This window comes from Saccoglossus kowalevskii, chromosome 14 (genome assembly GCF_978046115.1).
Source record: "Saccoglossus kowalevskii chromosome 14, keSacKowa6.1, whole genome shotgun sequence".
Taxonomy (NCBI): domain Eukaryota; kingdom Metazoa; phylum Hemichordata; class Enteropneusta; family Harrimaniidae; genus Saccoglossus; species Saccoglossus kowalevskii.
This window is the reverse complement of record NC_140654.1, coordinates 20,485,607-20,507,052: the sequence shown is the minus strand read 5'-3', so window position 1 is coordinate 20,507,052 and position 21,446 is coordinate 20,485,607. Positions and strand designations below refer to the sequence as shown.

At 36.1% G+C, this 21,446-nt stretch overlaps 1 protein-coding gene across 1 annotated transcript; it reads left to right on the top strand.

Annotated features, from left to right (window-relative positions):
- The first annotated feature begins 8,868 nt into the window (after nucleotides 1-8,868).
- Nucleotides 8,869-18,624, top strand: LOC102808044 (beta,beta-carotene 15,15'-dioxygenase-like). Its single transcript, XM_085507508.1, has 12 exons — nucleotides 8,869-9,013; nucleotides 9,251-9,392; nucleotides 10,491-10,584; nucleotides 10,971-11,085; nucleotides 11,439-11,628; nucleotides 11,948-12,153; nucleotides 13,905-14,056; nucleotides 14,841-14,942; nucleotides 15,104-15,298; nucleotides 16,913-17,060; nucleotides 17,259-17,405; nucleotides 18,587-18,624. Exons 1-12 carry the CDS (start codon nucleotides 8,869-8,871, stop codon nucleotides 18,622-18,624), a joined length of 1,674 nt encoding a protein of 557 aa, XP_085363634.1.
- The last annotated feature ends 2,822 nt before the right edge of the window (nucleotides 18,625-21,446 follow it).

The following is a 21,446-nucleotide window of genomic DNA, read 5'->3' as shown; positions in this document are numbered from 1 at the left end:
TTACCCTCTTCATACAGTTCATAACTGATTCCCTGTACGCATATCTCTCACTCATATTGCAATTCAATGTTTAATTTAATCAAGTTCAATATTACGCGGCTGCTTTGCTCTTTGATGTCTTCTTGATTGTAGTAGTTAATCCCGCCAGTCTCAATTGTTATACGCATTTGTGAGTTCCCATGGGAGTGTTACGACACGCCCTTTTTCCGAAATATTATTTTTACTGCTTTGAACATGAATGAAGGTTTAAATATACTCGCAAACTGTCATCTGTCAAGAGAGTCTGAACTGAGCTTCTCAGATGAAGTTTTCATCAAACAGCTCAATATCTTAAATTTCGGAATTAACATCACAAGTATGGGGTGGTTATAACACAAGTATACACTCTCACCCAGGGTGATGGTAGTGCCGATATACAACAATTTTACCTATATTTTCGAGGACACTGATATTAATAGTTCTTGGAAAGATCATTTCAAATTGAACATCGCTTGAACTTATAACAGATGAGATGGTTTGGAGGGATAAACAAATATAGTATTGTTTTATAGAACATAATACTTACCATCATGAGTTATGTATTCGTACGTATACAGATCAAAAGGGCACATCAATTCACTTATGTTGTAAAAATAAATGATGAAACAAAAAAATTGAACACAGCCGTCTGACCTTTTGAAAGATATTCCTGAAAACCACCATAAGGTCGAGGGCCGACTGATGTTTGTAAAATTATGCCAACAGAGAGGGCAAATAATGTCAAAGCGTACAGATTTATATCTCAAAGCGTGCCGACTTATATCTCAACAAACCGGAGGCTACGTTGCAAAATATAAATATCAGCAAAAAAGGTTTACAAATTATAGCGTTTAACAATTTTCTTTTGTATACAACTGCACCGGTCTACTCTGGGTATAAATAAGAAGGGGCTTAGTTTAAAGAGAATAACAATAGGGACAGAACAATGAATGGATTAGAGTTCAGTAATTATTTGTCTATATTACAAACAATTGACACACGTACAAAATTACACCAGGTTAACGGGGGTAAATGTCGAATTTAATTTCAACACTGAATTGTTATTGTTCAACATTCACTATACAATACAGGCGCTTTTAAAGTTGAAAGCTGAACAGAATCACACAATCACAACCACACTGTCCTCCACCAAATGTACGAAATTACTCAGTGTGGCGTTATAAGAAACTTGACACAAAATTACAATCATGTCTTCTTATTTAAACATCGAACAGTTTGTAACATACATCAGATACTAATACGAACATATATACGTTTAGCTTGCACTTGAATTGTGTGGAAATGGGGAAATACTAATAACCTTCTTAACAATAATTTCAACGCTAATACATCACATGAACAAACATATAAATATACATTTAAATATTTCCATTGTAGTTAAAACCATTCTGAGGACGTGTAGAAAATATTAAGCACATGCGTCGTATAAGTAATACTTGCCAGTCCTCATAAATCCAAGTATATATACACTGGGGAAAATGAGTATAACTACTCCAATCACAATTGGTAGAATTACGGCATTGCGGTGTTCCCGATCACGCGGTTCCATGATTACAGTCTAGGTTATGACAGGCACGTGGTACACGTATGAGGCATCGACGCATGCGCTGTAACATCACAAAAACAGCGAGAAATTTGAGTGATATTGTTATTGTATGAACGCGTTTGAGGTGGTATGCAATGTGATACAATAGAGACAAATGAATAAACAAATTAGGGTGGCCCATATTGATAGGTCGCTGTGCTGATTAAAGCCATCTATCTCTTAGGGTAATTAGTTGATGTAATATCATTAGGTAAACATAGTGTGTAAAAGAATGAGAGATACAAATTAATTGTCGCCCAGCATTGAATAGAATTGCCTTACAGAGACACGTTTGCAGGTTTCGTTTGATTGTGCGTGTGTAGGTACGAATCGTCATGTTTTTGAATATTATTTAAAGAAAAAATTAAAGATCTTATTCAGACTACACATGTTAACGTTGTATTTACAGCGTATAGTGGACGTGCTTCTCCGTTAATCACAGTACTGCGTCTTTCTTGAGAGACGCAACGTACTCAAAAATTAGAAAGCGATTAAAAGAATACCTGCGTCTTCTAGTTATACTAATGTACATCAATTATACATCAAACAAAACCAACATATATTACATTACATGTGTGTGTAATCTTGGTAAAAATTCGATATACCCTGTATAAATATAACATCTCAATAATGAAATGATTTTGTTATCACTTATTATTAAATATCTGTAGTCTTTACTTTGTCTTTGTTTAACACATTGCAAGACTGAGACACTGAAGGATTTACAATGGAAACTTAATTTGTATATGTTGCTGAATACACAACTTTAATTTTATTTTATTTATAAGTTGAGCGCTTCCAATCATTAATTGCAACACACACATAATGAACAACAACTTCAAGGATCTAGTAGAAAATGATGATGTATATGAGGCCCTTATTCAGAAAGACAGTGATATTCTTATCACCACAGGTCCAATGACACAGTTTCTAGTTACAGTCATTTCGAGGTAAATGAAGCGGGACCATACTGGAGCAATTCCTAGTGGTTCACTATATTCCTCCTAGCACATAACAATATTCCCGTATTTGTGTTTGGTTTATTTGTTGGTACATTTCCTTTTATACAAACCTAATGCCTCTGCCTTGACCAATGGAACGTACATTATGTATTCAACTATTATGTGGTCAGTGACTAACTGACTGAAAGACTTATATTCTGTTTAGAGATGAGAGAAAGCTGTAAAAACGGTTTACAAAGCCAAGAAATACAGGCCAAAATTACATGTGCTGTACGTGAAAATGAAAGGCCACTGAAAAAAACAACAAAAGATCTAACATCATGAGTGTGGCAGACCGCAAATTGTTGATACCAATCTCCTAGAATATTCCAGTGTAAACCCCAAATACAGCGAAGATGCTGGTTTAAGTTTTTCAATTGTCACAGGGTACAGTAAAAAAAACATTGACTGCCAATCTAAAAAATGATTGAGAAGTTTGGAGAGTAATCAAGTGTGGAGCTCGCCACTCCTGGATACCCTCTCTCAGTGGGGAAAAGTGAACCACTTTATCGAGAGTGATGATGTTTACAATAGTTTTGTATTGTGCCAAGTTTTCCCACCTGGTACAACATACATTATGATAATCGTGGTGACGTTTATTTTGTTTTTAGTTAAAAAACGATTAAAAAAATGATACAAATTATTTAAATTTAATGAGATGGAAGCGTAAGTAAATTTTTTTCTTTAATTTTTCCTTGATTTCCGTCCACCAAATAGGTGTCTTTTTTGAGCTCCCTTTGTTTTGTTTGTAATCCAAAAAAAAATACATCTCCCCGAATTTTACAATCACGACCATAATACCAAATGACTGGGACCAGACTAAAAACATTTTTTGATAAAAATGCATAAATCCGGTGCCCCAATGCATGTACCTAATCAGAGTTGGCATGTTCATACGAATAGGTCAGATTGTACACAATATTGAAATAACCGTTTTTTAATCTTTAATGCCTGATCAGTTCACACCCTAGACAAAAAATACACTCGATCAAACTATTCAAATGTTAGTTCGTTGGAATTGTAGCACAATCTCTGCGATTTGATTGGACAATGCATTGGAGAAAACATCCTATGTATTGCCAAAAAGTCGCACTTAAATACACGTTGCCTGAATATGATCAGCTAAGGAATACAATACTCAAATATTGGCTGGAGAATATGAGGAAGCTGTAGCCTGACACACAAATATGAAACTGAAAAGTGAAACTGAAAGCAATATCGTTCTTGCTTTCAGGGAAATAGAAATTTAATTTACATATAGAAGAAACAATCGGATTAGGTTTCCCCCATTTTAACATTATCGGCTTAAATAGCATTGATTAATTTTCCATACTTGAAGTTATTATATGGAAGCAGTAAAGCTGTAACAATATATATATATTTAAAATGCACCTCACTATCAAAGTAGACCAATGTAGACTAACTTACAATTAAATCAAATTACAATATACTACATCTTCTGCATAATCAATGGTTGTGAAATTAGTTGAGAGTAGAGTGTTGTGATATTCTATTTTATGCTGTAATAATAATGTATAATGCCTAGTTTGCTAGCAAGGCTTGCCCAGCTTCAGAATTATGATAGATAGCGTATATTGTCATTTCAAATTAATAATCATTTATTTGTGCTTGTGCAAGACGACCGTGAACACGAGTTAGTCAGTTGTCACCCAGCTCTAGGCCAGTATCGTGCGTTGCAGTCCCCTCAAATCAAGCTGAAACCCTTTGTGTCAGCAACATTTGACCCTCAAAATGCAGGAAATAGCGTTTTAGATAAAAAATCTTCCGGGCCCATGCCCTTGATTCCCTAGTAAATTCGCACCCTCGGCACGAGAGATGGTAAGCACATCTTGCCCCCATGCAACATTTCGTGCCGGCGCTAGCACATGTTTTCAAGATTATGTCTGTCCAATACATTGTAATGTAGGACTGATAGAGGCAAGACACCCTGCAGTTGTTCTATGCCGTATAACCAACATAATTTAGGGACTTGTGTTTCACAAGAAAGAGTGGTTTGCTGAGCTTGTCCCTTTCTCTACATGGGCAAGTTTGAAGTAGCGTGAAATTACGGTTAGTGTTTTTGTACCCTACATTCATTGAGACCTCGTCGTTTGAAGCTATATACCTTATTTCGTCGTCGATGTTACTGTGTGCGACTGAAATCTCGCTAGAACTACACGGTGCAAATTTTTGAATTTTGGATTATTATTGGTTGTGTGACTTTGTTTGACATCCAGTGAAAAACAAGGTAGTTCTTGGGGATTCAATTGTTACTACAAGATAACTGTCAGGGCGCTTCTTAAACAACTGGATTTATTCGGGTGCCTTTATTAAATATTATACGACAGGAAACATAAGAAAAAGCTTGTAACAGGCCAATTGTTCTACTCATCCGCAGTTCACTATTCTGGTAACGTAAATTTCACGATGGTGAATTTATTTCACATTTCTAAAATGTATACTTGTAAGGCCACCTACATCTGTAAGTTAAGATGAACAAATCTTGAAAATCAAGCAGAATAAGGGCATGTCCGATACTTCTGAATAACTCGGTGATCAGTCCGATATAAAGTGTATTATAGACAGGTAATTGTGAGTGTGAGACGAATTTAGTAGTTGTAATAACAAGCCCGTTATACACTTGTGCTTGGGAGAAATACAAATGATATGTAAAGTCCGCATTGTAACCAGCTTGCCCGAGGAATATTTGTGGTGGAAGACAGACCGGGACTGTGAATGCATGTATTGCTTCTGTTTGTGTTGGATCAATCTGGGTAGGCCCAACTGAACTGCCGACCCCATGTCTCTAATAATCCAGTAGGTGTGCAACTATCATTAGATTGAAGTGCGAAGTGAACTAGATAAACAGGGTTATTTTTTTCAGCCAATGTTAGTTTTCCTTAACCGGTTTGAATGATTAAAGACTTAACAATTATTCTAGGCTTGTTTTCAAATCTGCTGGAATATTTTCTTCGAAATTTTATTAATGGTGGATCTATCAACGTTTAATGCACTGACACAACCCCGCTGCTTGTTTGAAATAGATATTTTTTTGCTTGTTTTTATCAATGCCGCGTTAATATGGTCGTCGAACGGGATGAATCGTTGCTTTTGTTTCAACCTCAAACGCGGCGTTTTCCCATTGAGTTCAGCGAGCACTTTGAACTACCAAAAGTAAACAACGTAACCAGTTTTTTTCGACCACAGGCGTTGATGTCTCTGCATTACTGTGATGCTACGTATTGGTCATTTGGGCATCGATTCACAGGAAGGCAAGCTTAATGACGGCTGTATAAATACTGTGGCCGCAGGTCTGAATGTAGCTCAATATCTGAACGATTACATGATCATGAGTGCATTATCCGGCCTACATCCCGTCAACCAGAGATGAATTCTTTTGGTTCGTACAAACCATATTCAATATGAGAAATTGTTTCTATTTGTTTTCGTTTATATTTTCTACGTAGTCAACTGAACCCGGCGGTTGTACTGACAAATCACGTTCAAACGATTGTATCGGTATATTTACACGTGTTCGGGTTTTATGGTGAAATAAACAACCTTGAATCAAATATTATGTATCTTCAACTCGTGGGGGAAATCTTCGTTCGTTTCAGTCCCCTGGATTTAGAACACTATTAGATCCAGCACCGGACAGCAACTGTCAATTTACTGCAATTGCAGACCAATTAAGGCAACACGATATATTTAATCGCCTTCGACATTAAGACAAGAATGTTTTGCAAATCTCCACAACATCAGATGGGTGCCCACTAAATAATGTTGTTGAAGGAATTGTTCTGAGACTCCCCTTAGAAATAGAAACTAATGGAACATTCGACGATCACGTAACACGTAACAATAAGCTGCAGTGATATACAATGTTCAGTTTCTAGTCAAATTGACAATGGTGTAAAGACTACCTACCGAATGCCATTCTCGAACATATGGCAGAAAGGCCAAGGGAACTTTACATAAGTCAGATGGGTAGTATTTATAAGTTCATCAGTGAAAACACTAAAACATGCGCTAAATATACAATATCGAGTAGTATCTACGAAATTAATCGCGATGACGAAACTTGTCGGGCTGATATTTTATTTAATCACTTCCATATGCAATTATTAAACGAGTTCTAATGGACATGACGACTTGGCGAGTTCTATCTACATTCACACATTTCACCAACATTATCAAACAAGTGCCTGCTGAAACATATTGAGTCATGTATATTCATTAAGAAATTTAAGTTCCCTGAACACACGTTCTAAGTAACGACGTCCCCACCATACCAGTGTGGCACTGCACGATATTTTGCATGAGGGGGCGAGATCTGTTCACCAACATTGCGCCCTTAAAGATTTTGAAATCTAGACTCACTGAAACGTTTTTTCTTGCATTTTCAGGGGCTCATTTTGCTGACACAAAATGTTTCAGCTTGAAACTTTTTTGAGGAGGCGATAGCCCCTTCTGCCCCCGTTATGCTGCCACAGTGTTTATACTGATTACATCAGCTAAGAGAAGATACTTAGTAGTTAAAAATATGTTTTTACTTGGATCGATGACACTCAACAACCTACCACTTTGACCATAGTTACCCGACCCAAGCGAACAACGAACGCTTGACAATATACGAGGGGGGAATTAGACAACATACTTTTACGGTACTTTTCACTCACACACGGATGGCACACGCGAAGTGACGCGGCTGGAATACCTTATCAACTTAGCGACCTGTGTTAGATGACTACTCCACCTATCGTTATTCGACAAAAGGTAGTGACCATCAGTTACATCTATGGAAAGCCGATCGGAACGCCGGAGAGTTTAATAAAATACCAACAAAGAAACATAGATAGTTAAAAATTCATTCGACGCGTGAGGAATCAGCTATTCAGTCAGTCAACGGCATAATATTTACTAGGTGGGCGAATCTTCACATCTGCATCATGAGATGGGCTTCTTGATCGACAGACATACAGACAAAACATTCCTTCACATTTCTAAACCTATGTCAAACAGACATACAACCTACGATTCATCTGTGGTTCAGTTTTATGAATCCTGGAACATATAATATAATGGCATTCAAGTTGGTGGATTTGTTCGACTGAAGGCGTTGCGCGAATATCATGCTGCCTCTAAGTCCATGTATCTTTCAGTGACTATCCAGTAAATAAACCCAACAGCGTCTTACCTCCAATTGACCTTTTGTATCTGGTCAAATAGTCATCACAGTTTCAGGAGTTATCATATGACTGATAGAACGATGAATCTCTAAAGATAGCGTGACCGATTCATAGTTATTGGTAGTTCTAACACTTCATGTCTCTTTTGATCACCATCGACCAAACACTTACAGGTGGGTACTATATTATTTAAAACGTGGCATTGTTCCGAATTTAAAGATGATATGGCGGCACAAAATATAGACAGAATATGCAATCTGATCAGTGTGAAATGCCCCAGCTGGACACATTGGTCCGTCCATTGCGCATTTGGACAGATAATACGTAATACGTAACATCACAATAGTGATTATTGCTCTGTTAATTTGTAGAAATTGAAAACGATATTTTTAAATGATGGCATGTACACTTTTAAAAGAGTTTTCAGAGCTGTGACACTGGTCATGGGAGTGTTGTTAATTCAACCCAGTTAACATTGATGCAACATAATTATGCGGTTTTTCTACTGCCACTCGCGCTTTCCAACGTTCACACATTTCATTTACGTTGATATGTGGTATATACGAATCAAATATAATTTTTAACATTGAAATATTTATAAACTTAACATGTTATCGTTGACCGTTACAAAGATGACAGTCAAAAGACGGTATCACTTAAGCCAATATTGAGATAAGATAAGGCTTGGGCAATCTTTTAAGGAGATAACATTTACGCATTTTATTGTAGGTGGCGCTCCCAAGTGAATTTCACGCAATCCTTGGCATCTGAGTTCAAACACTATTTCGAAGCCGTGCATTGTATAATAACATAATTAAACCTGTGCTGACTTGTTTAATGTAAAACACACGTCATGAAATTCGTTGGCGCAACGTATTTTGAAGCCAGTGTACACATTAAAAAGAACTGATAACATTACCGACCTCGTCTGAGATTTTAAGCGTTGCACTTAATATGTTATGTGTTAACAGAAGCATTAAACACGTTTACCTTACTTACTCCTGTTAACATATGTCACATTGCTTTCAGGATGTTATCTCGTATGCTATTCAAAATGATTGTGTCATGTCTGTTTGCATCTATGGCAAATTGCTGGGATTTACCAGACAACATATACGATACTTACTTCGGGACAATCTCGAGGGAAAGACCGTATATGCCGACTGAAATACATGGAGAGATACCAGACTGGATCGAAGGTATGACATGTATTTAAAGGGCGGTGGTCGTCGCGCAGCGCGTGTTCGGATTTTATGTAAATAAACAATGTATTTTACACGCGTTGTATATCGTCGCTATGAGTCCCATATCGAACAGGACGCGGCGCGACGACTGCCGCCCTCTAATGTTACGCATAAACTCATGAATACAATTAGTTAATAAAGTCGTGATTAAAACGTAATTTTGTAGTAACGTACATTTACCAAATTTTACAGGGTACTTTTTAAAGCAGTCTGGTGGTACATATGGTAACTGGAGTAACCCTGAACTTGGATCCAAAATTACCCACGCGTTTGATGGATTAGGAACAGTGGCATCGTTTAAAATGCGTGATGGTATGGTGGAATACGGAACTAAGTATGTTATATATCAATCGATTCACCCACATTCTCTGCAGTAATAAAATGATTAAATCGCGATTAGGTCTCAACTAGCGAGTTAACTTGCATTGTCTCGTGTTAGACCAGGCATCCTATAATGACGCGTGTTTTGTTCTGAGATCGCAAGATTGAAACTTAACAGCAACGTTTTATTTATTCCTGATATTTTGCCCCCATATTTTCGTTGTTGTTGATAGTAAAGTTAGATGAACATGTCAAAAAATAAATATGACTTCGATTGATGTGACAGAATGATAATCGATATGTCACGATTTAAAATTCTTCTTAGAGTTGTGTGAGTGTATTACTCAATCATTTAGTTACTTTTTGATATATACAAATTGCAAAGTTCATTTTGGAATTCACACGCAATTCATGAATGGATGGCAGCTTCTACAACACCTTGCCTGTACAATTTTTACGATATTGTGTTGTTCTCTTTTATGCTCAATATCAATAATATCTATTTATATTCAGCCTCACGTCTTTCAGGGTGTATGTTTGAAATCAAATCAAATCAAAGTATAAATTGATAGCTTGAATGGTAGTCGTCGCGCCACGCATACACGAGATATGAGTCGCACATGAAACAAGATGGCGATTTTGACTATTGCGCAGATCAACGAGTATAAACAAATACGTTTCTAAGCTTTAACTGTACAATTTCCTTGGTGGTTGGAAGGTAAAGAAAGAGTCACCGGTGGTATTTAGTGCACGTTGCACCCAGGTCAAAAATAGTACTGGTATTTTTTTTAGAAAAGCGCCGTGGATTCTGGCTAAATCAATATTTATCAACACAAATGTCACACATACGCGGTGTAACCTTCCTTTAACACAACTTTATCTAACTTGAAGAATAAATCTGATTCTGGATAAATACAAAACTATTACGTAACAATAAAAAATAAATTGTAATAACACAGTAAAAATATAAAAACAACATCAAAACTGATCCATTATCACAAGCTGTGAATACTATGTGTCAACATAAAGCTAGATTTATGCTATTTGTAGACAAATTTGCAGGCATTTTCTGTGCAACCGCATTACATTGGTGTATGTTAATTTTTTCCAGATTTTATTTGACTCAAAGCTATAAAACGTGGGATTATTACGAGTGGGATATGGACGTATCTAAGGTCGCCTGGGCAACGACGTATTCTCCTATTGTATGTATAGTTAAATGCGTAGTTAGTTAATGCATAGTCAAATCGTATCTGAGTGAACAGGAGTACTCGGTCACTTGAATTGTGATAGGAATTGAAAATTCATTAAAATAAATCGCACAGCCTTCGTTATACCAGTAAAGTAATGATGTAAATTAGTCCAAGTGACGCATGCGCAGTTGACATCATCGATATTCTTTTCATTTGTAGTCTTCATTCAATGACATTGTTAACTGCTTTTTACAGATTTGATATAGTCGATTTGAAAGAAATGTCCCACATATCTACACCATTTTCACATTACTGAATCTAACCTCACGCTGACTTATAAAGAAACACAATGTTTCAATCATTCTTTACTATTAATCTGAGTTCACGTTCTCATGTAGCACCAGGAACAGTTCGAGAAATGGTCCGTTTTCAACGATTATTCTGCCCTTAATCCAAATATTGCTTTCTGGAAGATTGGAGATAATGTCGAAACCGTGACAGAAGCTAGTTTCGGTTAGTTACCTGTATAGTTTTCAAAATATTTATGTCTATGCATTAGGACTGTGCGACTACGGTGGTAAAACACGACAAATATTGGGTTGTAATATTGGAGTTAAAGCTACGTTGGTTAAGGCTATGTTGAGATAAAGCTATGGAGTTATGTTGGACATGGTTTCAATAAGACATATACAGCGCTTTTAAGCTACAACAGCACGACGAACGAGGCACATTAAACGCACAATTCATTTTGTTTGTTTTGACGTATATTTGACCACAGCGCAAGGCTAAATTTCTCGCAAATCTATTGTATGTAATTTCCTTATTGCCTGTGCTTGAATATATACAAGTTAACATGTCATTCATAGGACTATGGATCGATCTTGAGACTCTTGACACCAAGGGAACATATCCGTTCAAAGATGTTAACTTCGGGCTGCCTCCATATATGGTGAACTTGAATAATCCGGCACACGAACACACTGATGCTGACGGTGTAACACTGTATAGTTCTGCACTCATGTTTGATATGCGTGATAGTGAAAACATCAATGCGTGGTATGTATAATATAAAGTAAGATATATTGTATATAAGTGCATATTTTTGTTGTGTCACAGAGGGCGCACTGGCTCTGCAAACAAATGCTCAATAGGCATGAGACCATGTTTTGTGTGGATGTGTCCGAGATGAGTGAATTGCCCACAAATTCAAATGTAAAAAATAACGTGTCCGAAAACGATTTCCAAAAATAAACCACAAACAACTGATGCGTCAATATAATTGTGTTTGTACAACACAATTAATTAATTAAATAATTTATTTATTAAGCTTTTCTGTTGTGTCGTAAATAAATGTTATTTATTAATATATTCAAAGGCGAATGGTGTATAAAATCCAGAATGACGAACGGATATCATTAGCGTCTTACTTAGCAGGCGGTCCCTTCAATCTGAGCCAGTGCGTGGATGATGGTTACCCCGACTTTGATCTACCCGGTGGTTACCTCCATTCTTTTGCTATAACTGAAAATTATTTTATTATTCCAACATCGAATTTTTTCATGGATGTATGCAAAAACCTACGTGAGTTGACTATATTGTTTACTATATTTGTATTTGTATAACAAAATGATATAACCAAAAAATCAGACATTTTTTTACAGAATAAACAAGTAAAGGACTGAATAAACAATTATTCCTCACTTTTTTTTCACAAAACAATTCTGTTATTTATCATGGACTTAAATCTTTAACATATGTGTACTTGCTTATCATTCATGGTTTTTTTTTCAATCGATGTACATTTGTTACCGTGGTTTCCATATTCAACATTAATATTCATTATTACATGTCTTTAAAGCTATGTAATTGTTGGAACACAATTTATAGACATTGTAAAATTCAACTGGTTCGGGAGATCATAGTGCGGGATTCCCTTTGAAAAACATTATTGCCACGTAGGAATAATTCAAAAAAGCGGCTAAGAATTCGCACATTTTCTGAACGGAATTTTACGCATACAGCACAATGTATATTACAGTGTATACGCTGGAATTGCATCTCAACACTCTGTATGTTTACTGCTCACTTGATTGAATGGAGTCAACCTTTCTCCCCTAAAAGTTGGCTTCTTCGGTGACTACAAATGGTGTAAAATATCATGCCGCAGGTGTAGGAGTGTCCGATAGTAGCTGATAGGTGGCTCTTAGCGTATGATGCTCGCCCACTGTCCAGTATTGATTCCTTAGTGTATGGGTAGTTTTCTTGCAGCCATTTTTCTATCGAAATAGATTCTATTTCTTGCGTAGCTTGTTGTCTTATTTATTTATTTTGATTATGCTTATAAATGACATGTCGTTTTTAGGATGGTTGATGCTATTGAAATACTTTTGCAAAATGGTTGGTAAATTTGGTTCTCAGTTGTGTCTTTGTCTCCCCTACGTATTGTTTTTGACATTGTTTGCATGCGATTAAATATATTGCGTTTGTAATGTTGCATGTTATGTGATCATTTATTTTGTAGTTATGGTACTCTATTAAATGCTAGTTTTGAGTGAATATTGACATATTTAACATCAAAAACTTCAATATTAAACAAGTAACACGTTCTCATCTTTACGTACTGAACGTTGACAACAATTCCATCTCAGATCAACTTAATGTCGGATAAATATGAACTTTGACATCTGAGTGTAATATAGTATATGTAATGGTCTCGTGCGATCGGTAGTTGAAATCATAATATTTATAAAATAGTATGCAAATATGGTGAATATGTCATCTATGAAACATAAATTATACGAAGTGGTTGGATGATGGTGCACATGATAATAGTAATGTGTGGAGTTATGTCCATATATTGCCAGACGCATTAGTTATTGTTGTTAAACTGAAAACTATTGTTATTAGGTATAATTGTTAGCCAATTTATATTGTTAGAAGTGGGTGGAAGTTGAACATGTCTAAGTTCAACGGCTTTCTGGCAAGCACTACTGGCTTCTGTAATACTAGGTATTATGGTGTAGTGTGCCATCACATTAAGTGTCGCTATGTGACTACGTTGTGGTACCTCACCCAAATCTAGGTGTATAAGGTTTCACGTTAGTCTTATATTGGACTCCCAACAATTTTACACTGTGCATTCATTAAAACCACTGGTTGATCAGTTCTTGCTCGTGACTTCCGAGGGAGATAAGAAAACAGGCTCAACAACATATATATATTGTGTTGAATTTTGTTTTAAAATAAATGTTTATTTCCATTGAACATGTTATCAATTGTACTTGGTAGAGCGTTCATAACATAAACTATTGACTGCAAATTTCCTATTTCAGAGTCGGACCCAGATGACCCAGTACTGCCCACCTTCCTGACCGGTTATGAATTTCGATCAGATATTCCGACGAGATTTGTTTTCATAAGCCGTAAAACCAATGAAGTAGTAGGCGAATTCTCCACACCAGATGGGTTGTTTATAACACATCAGGTATAAAAGACTGGACAACTGATATATGGCTGAACATTATTTTAGATACATCAGTTAACATTATAGTTAATTTATCAGGCGATATATTATATATATTTTTATATGCCGAATGATCAGTTTAACACAATAACTCAATTAAGCTATACAGATGATTGGCTTGTATTCTGACGTAGTTTTCTTCTATACCATGGCCTAAAACTGAATGTTATCAGTGCAGTTCACATTCTCAAATCTCAACATGATGTGTCAAAATTTATGTGCCAGTAGCACGATAATTTATTCTGAGCATTATCCATATAAATTCATTATTATAAAATGTATATACTGGAAACATCAAAATTCAGTGGCGGTGGCACCGGCGTCTCCCCCAAACCAAGCTGAAACTTTTTGTGTCAGCAAAATTTGCCTCTAAAAATGCAGGGATAGTGAGCAGATGTCGCCCCACCATACCAAATTTTGTCCCGCCGCCTCTGCAATTTGAAATTTATTTAAATTTTGTTTACACAAATAATTCGGAAAAAAAATTGCAAAGATTTTTATATTTTGATTGAACATGCTATAGTCCGCCATGTATTATACGAATACGAATATTGTTTTTTGATATAACATACAAAAGCAGAGTTAACTCTTCGAATAATTCTGTGTTTTGTCCATTATCTGACGATTGTATAATGGGAAAATATCGATTGATGAAAAAGTAAAGAATCATGATAATAAGCTATCACTATTGAGATATATACATGTGGATAAACAAAAGAATTGATGATTAATTTGTGTGTTGCAGCTCAATTCTTATGAACTGGATGGCAAAATGTACTTAGATATGTTGACATACTCGTGGGATGTATACAGATATTTCGATTTGGAAGAAATTGTAGCAGGACCAGTAAGTTATTTCATAAACATCAATTTGCAATGTTTCATGCAAGCAAATATTTTTGAACACAACTATACATTAAATGTTGGCGATCTGCCTATAGCTACTATTATAATTTGACAAACTTTCTGACTAAGTTTTGCAATATTACAATCATTTTTTGTATCTAGGGCACAAAGAGAACAGTGGTAGAGCGGTTTGTAGTTGATATGAATGATTGGACGCTTATTGACAGAATTGATCTTTATCCATCGGGCTATCAAGTTGTTGATTTTTCAACCATCAACTATTATAATTATAACACTAAACCCTACACGTATGCGTACATGGCAGGCTTAGACCCAGTACCAAATACGGTTATCAAGGTAAGTTGATAAATTATTTGTATGCTATACAAGGATGGTACAATGCAGTTTAGTGATCGCAACGATACAAGGTCAATGGGAATACAATGAGCCCGTTGTCTCTTTGGCAAGATACATATGTGTTTAAATCCCGCCAGTGGTAGTAATGAACAAGAACTGTTTTTCTGCTGTTGTTCTTCTCGCACTGTTATCTTTTGTCAGTAAACATCGATTATTACATGGATGCTAACAACCTATTGTTTGCTATTCACATTCGCTTGTTTATCTTGGTGTACAGCCTCACTTTCGTCACAAACTAAAGAAATTGTGATTCCCCAGTTAAGTCACAAATGTCTTCAGAATCTATCTCCGACTGCAACAAAATGTACCACCTCAATAATGAATTGAAGGTGTTAATGTATAAACGCAGGTTTTTTTTAAATGCAGCTTTATTACATACAAAACTTGCTACACATTTTAAAAGACCAGAGCATACATGAGTTTATGAAATGTATTATCTACGTTTTGGTAATTCAGTTGGTGAAGGCGTTTCAAATTCGACTAGCTCCCAGAAATTATGTCAAATTTACGTTTAGGGAATAATGTTTGTCTTCGTTGTTGTTGTCGTCGTTGACTCCGTCTCAAGTTTTATGTCGTATGGTTACAATAACACAAACATTTATTTTTCCTTCCTTTCAACTTGGATATTATATTAACTAGCCCACGAACTCAACCAAATTCAAATATGGAACATGTTGTATGTTTATTTTTCCAAAATATTCTTTAAATTTCAATTAAAATAGTTTTATTCCTTTGGTTACAATAACCCAAAATGTTTTATTTGATCATCTTCAAATTTGAGAGTCGGTTTCGTTATGAAATTCTGGTGCAACTATCAATTGTAATTTTCAAGGATTAAGTGAATTAAACGTACAATCCACAATTCAATGAGCAAAACTACAAGAGAACGTGGATCTTATAAGTAAAATCTTATAAGCTAATCAACTTCCAACTTTCCTTAATAACTACAAAATACAAGTTGGGAGAATGAGTTATGTGTATAATCGTTCACCCAGTACAGCTTTTATGGACACTTATAAAATGGTCACATCTATCACATCAACGGATCGATTATTGCTTTTCAATATGTAAATTAGTGGTTAAGTAAATGTAATACTAGTAGTATCCGACGTCGTCTTTTACACTAATTATATTTTGTAATAATTATTTATAGCCTTGTTAGTTATGCAAATTAAGAATATTTTTAGTATGTTCCACCTGGGTTAGAATTCCAAAATGTAAACAGCGTTAAACCATAACTGTCTACATATACAAGTGCCCACGAACATGTATATATTATATAAATTAAATAAATACCCTGTACCCAATAACCGTGAATGTGGGACATAACATCAAATTGGCGTCGTTTTACTGAATAAAGAATAAATCATTTACATAGGTTTATGGGACCGGAGTTTTAAATGTTCATAATAATTTGGTATTAGTTCAATCTTAAGTTATGCACAGGTGTGCTGACGTTGACTTTATATTGACTTAAACACGAACCCAATTATATTATATTTATACACATATCATTGAGATTAGTTATGAATATTTTTTATTTATTGCACACAGTTGAACGTTGAAACAAAATCAGCACTGTATTGGGGTCCATACGATGGTTTGATAACAAGTGAGCCAATATTTGTCCCTACTCTTGACGCCGTTGACGAAGACGATGGTGTTGTACTTGTCGATGTACTGGACACACATACTGAGACAGGTAACGCTAGCTTTGTATTCTAAACCGATGTATATGATAGCCATGTTAATGCAACATATTTATGTAGTTAATGAGCAATAACTGTCAATACGAACATTCACGAAGCCTGAATACATAGACAAACATTATTTACCTTAGTTAATTCGAGCTATATTATGTTTTACGAGGTAAACCTAATGAGTTACGTTCGTTTTACAGGAATGGTCATAGTGCTGGATGCGAAGGATTTCTCCGAGATCGGCAGGGCGATTTCGCCTGAACTTTTGCCGTTTGGTATACACAGCAAATTTGTTGCTCAGAAAGTGGAGATGAAAGAGCCACCAATATCTCGTAGCGGGAGTGCTAGTATACAATTCAATATTTGGATAATGTGCTATGTCTTTCTATTGTATTGTACATATTGATGATTCATTGGCATATCTAATAGTATGCAATGTCTGCAACACAACTACAACGACAAGTGCCAAGTTTTGCTAAACGTTTCGACAGGTTTATTGAAATATACATATAAAATACAAAGTTAAATTAGAATATTTTACAAGGAATAATTAATTCATTAATAGTTGCTGAAACAATGTGCAGATCCATGAAACGCCTAATAAATTGTCAATAAATTATTCTTTAACTGTAGTTTTTTAATTTTCACACGCAAATGTTGTGAAATGTAGATTGCGATATTTTCCATCTTTTGTGTAAGAATATATGCTGTTGATTCACAAACAGATAAAATGATGCTTTCAATGCCCGTTATGGGCTGTTCAATCATATTTAAGTCATATAGAACACTTTACTAAATGGACCTTAATTGGACCATTAAGTTTGTTAAGTTTTTACCCCGGGGGCGGCAAATGCTACTACTGAATGGAATTACTAGCTTGCTGTCATGTTCCGCTTCGGACCATTATTCAGTTGAATAATGACTTCCTTATAACTTGCCTCATATGTCTATCTTAATATTGTACAGTAGGGTGTGGTATGAAGTAATATGTTGCTGTGCAAAGTCCTATGACGTGGAAATCTGGACAGTTTGGCCTCACAACCAATTCAGGCTCCTTCCACCACCCCTCTGCTATCCCATGTTTTCCTCTCAATAACAGATTCTGGATTGAAATCATGTTTCAAGGTATCTAATCTTTCTTCTATATTGGCCTGCTCGTTTCTCAACATGATCATATGCTAACTTGCATTCATCAGCCTGGCATGTCTGCCATACATGAGGAAGGAAGGGGAGATATTCTGTTACACCACTTTTTCTACAGTTATTATTATGCATGCACTAAAGGTCCAACATGCTGTCACCAGTCCTGATTCTGTTCTTCAATCAAAGAGCTTAACATACCGAGGAAATTCTCATTGAAACACTCATGTTGGCCATTTTTTTGTGGAAGTCATTGTCTTGTATGAGACTTGGCTACACATTTCATTTCAAATAGATGTTAGTATCACTCCAATTTCAAAATTCCTCTCACTCATGGTCTGACTTACTCGTGTTTCTGCTGCGAATTTTGTTGTTTTGTTCATTGTAGGTAGAGCTAAGGCACGTGAAGTCGTGAGTTCTCATTAGCATATCCGATCAGCCTTTTTCTAGAGTGCGGTAATATATGCTCAACATCTCAAGTGACCTTGTAATCTTGATATTAACCGATGGAAATTTAGCTCTCCCATCAGCAGTGACTCTGCACCTGGCACACTTTTATAGGATCGCACTTTTCTCGCCACATCTCTTGTCATCTTTCAGTGCATCATCAGCTTTACTGGATCTGTGCAGCACACTATTTCTCAAACCTAGCTTTTCCCATTCCTCAAGGGCAGTCTCCACATCAGCATGCTCAGCTATGTGTTCTCTGTTATCAAGTCTGCACCCATTCAAAGAACTTGTACACTCTTTCAACCACTGATCCCCATGTCAGGTATCATATATTTTGAGGCACTTGACAACCATAAGAACTTGGTTCAGCTAATGCTGAGGCAATGCAGGTGATGCTACACACAAAACTCCGCACCTGGCATTGTAACCACCAACTGACTCCGGCATACAGCAATCACTTCTCAGATGTCATAACCTCTTTCTTGGGCTCAGCTGGTGGTCGCAAATGGATATTTGCACTCCACAGTTCACTCCAACTCAGGCTTATGGACTGCATGTTTGTTCTTATTACCTCACGTGACATATAAACCAATAGTAATTCCATACAAGGGCATTGCTATTTTAGTAACATTCTTCACCCATTATTGTTTTCACATCTTTTTCTGGCATTAGCCATACCTGCAGGGCTACAGTCATGGCAAAATCTATCCGTACTCCATCTTTGGGAACATTATGCCCTCACCTCTTTCCTGAAAAATTGACATTTATTAGCTACAACCTTCAAACAATTGTCTCAGCCTCTCAAGATTATCAAGGAATGAGACACTACATACAACCACATCATTTTGTTACACTAGACATGTCCTAATTGCCAAGTCAGCAAGACACTTCCCATCACCATTTGAAAGGGGCTGTTTCTCTTTACATATGAATAATGTAAATTTGAATTTGAACACTTTCATTTAGATTATCTGGTGTAAATAAATAAATACAAAGGGGCTAGCGCTGCCTGAAAGACCCACATGAAGACTGTTGCACTCAACTGATGGGACAATGTCACACTCATCCATACTCATTTGCCAGTAACCAATTTTTACGTCAACAGTTGAGAACCATTCAGCACCCTTGTGCATCCATGATCTATTCTATCCTGGGTAGTGCTTAGACATGAATAGCTTCATGTTTAACGAATGCAATATGGGCAACATATGAACTGTTTAATTCCCTGATTCTCCACTGTCTAGCATTCCCCTTAGGATCTTTTTAACACACATCTGGTATACATATTATAATGCAGGGCTTTGCTATATAAACTATAGCATACTGTTAAACATGACTAATTTTTCATTTGTATTTCAAGTACATGCGTTGGCTTGGCCTATGTAGGCGCGTCCGTACTTCTGCCTATATCTGTTAAAGCATTGAGGGATTATCACCACGTGCAAGAGTACTGGAACACAGAAAGTATGACAATGCTAACAGCGTCACCGACCGTCTATGGCTGGGGCAGTGAATCACGACAGTGAATAGTTGAAAAAAACTACTAAATGCCATTGGACAAAGTTATATTAAATCATCTATAGTAGGGCCCTACTATACAATTGTTTGGATGGGCATATTGAATTATATGGGGAGATTGAGTTTTGGGGTTATGGTTCAGGTCAGGGGTGAGGAACTCTGTTGTTATATTTTTTCTGAGAGCTCTATATAATTAATCTATTTATTGAGAACGTATGTGTTTAATTTGCTGTGTTAAAAGGGAACCTCTCAATCCCATGTATTGCATCAAATGTTTATGGGTAATTGAGTCTGCCTCTGTCCACTAAATAAATGAATGCTAATCTTTCCCCTGTCGCGCTAATCCTGAAGCACAGCCTCTTTTGTGCCCTTGAATGTGACAACATTCGCTTTACCATTAATTTTAATTATAGTTATTTTATTACCATAGTGTACTTGCAGTTTGCTCATCGTCATTTTCTTGATGAAAGTTAGCCATCTTAACCTCGTCGTGTGGTCTACCGTTTCTTGTCTATGGTATATTTTCTTTGCTTTATTGTACGTAAATTTACATATTCAGTGGTATATAGTATCAGCAGCAAGTAAACCATGGACACTCATAATTCTTGACTGTACACTGGTGGACCATAAGTCATGTTTTTCACTACATGTTGCTAACAACATTTCATTGTAGACCATGGTGGTTACTGGGAAGATATCGTGCCCCCCCGTTCTTCGAAGTTGATGTTTATATTACAAAATAAACAATTAGTGCTGGAATTTTCTTCAGCTGAATACAACAGAGAATGACGAGTACTTGGGCTCTGGATCTGACTTCTTTCTCCTGAAGCTTGGACTATATTAATAGGTTTGCAATGAATACGACGCAGGTTTGATGGACACGTTGCCCAGGCACAGTGTAGATAGTAGAGTTATGTCGTTCACTGTGAATAAGATTTCCATTGAATCTTCATTAACATTGTAGTAGTGTTGTTGACATTGAACCTGAAATAAATATTACTAAATAAAACAAATACCAACCGTATGTACCTGCATGACAAGTGTATCAAAGTGTACCTGTGCATGATTCAACTCAATTAAATAACTAAATACAACATAAGACGTTAATTTGGCAGCCATACAGATTTATGCAAATAAGTCAACCATTCCAAAAAAAAGTGAAACAAATTCCCATGCTCAAAAATGGTTAAAATGACACTTAAGAGGAATGTTATAACATAATAAAGCTATTATGATAATTCTGAAATGTGAAAAATACCTGGTTTTAATTTATGCAAATT

Bases quoted from the DNA above. Each gene is read 5' to 3' on its own strand.
- LOC102808044 (XM_085507508.1), top strand. From the start codon at position 8,869: ATGATTGTGTCATGTCTGTTTGCATCTATGGCAAATTGCTGGGATTTA. The intron at 9,393-10,490 runs GTATGTTATATA...AATTTTTTCCAG, and splicing joins ATGGTGGAATACGGAACTAA to ATTTTATTTGACTCAAAGCT. The intron at 15,299-16,912 runs GTAAGTTGATAA...TATTGCACACAG, and splicing joins TACCAAATACGGTTATCAAG to TTGAACGTTGAAACAAAATC.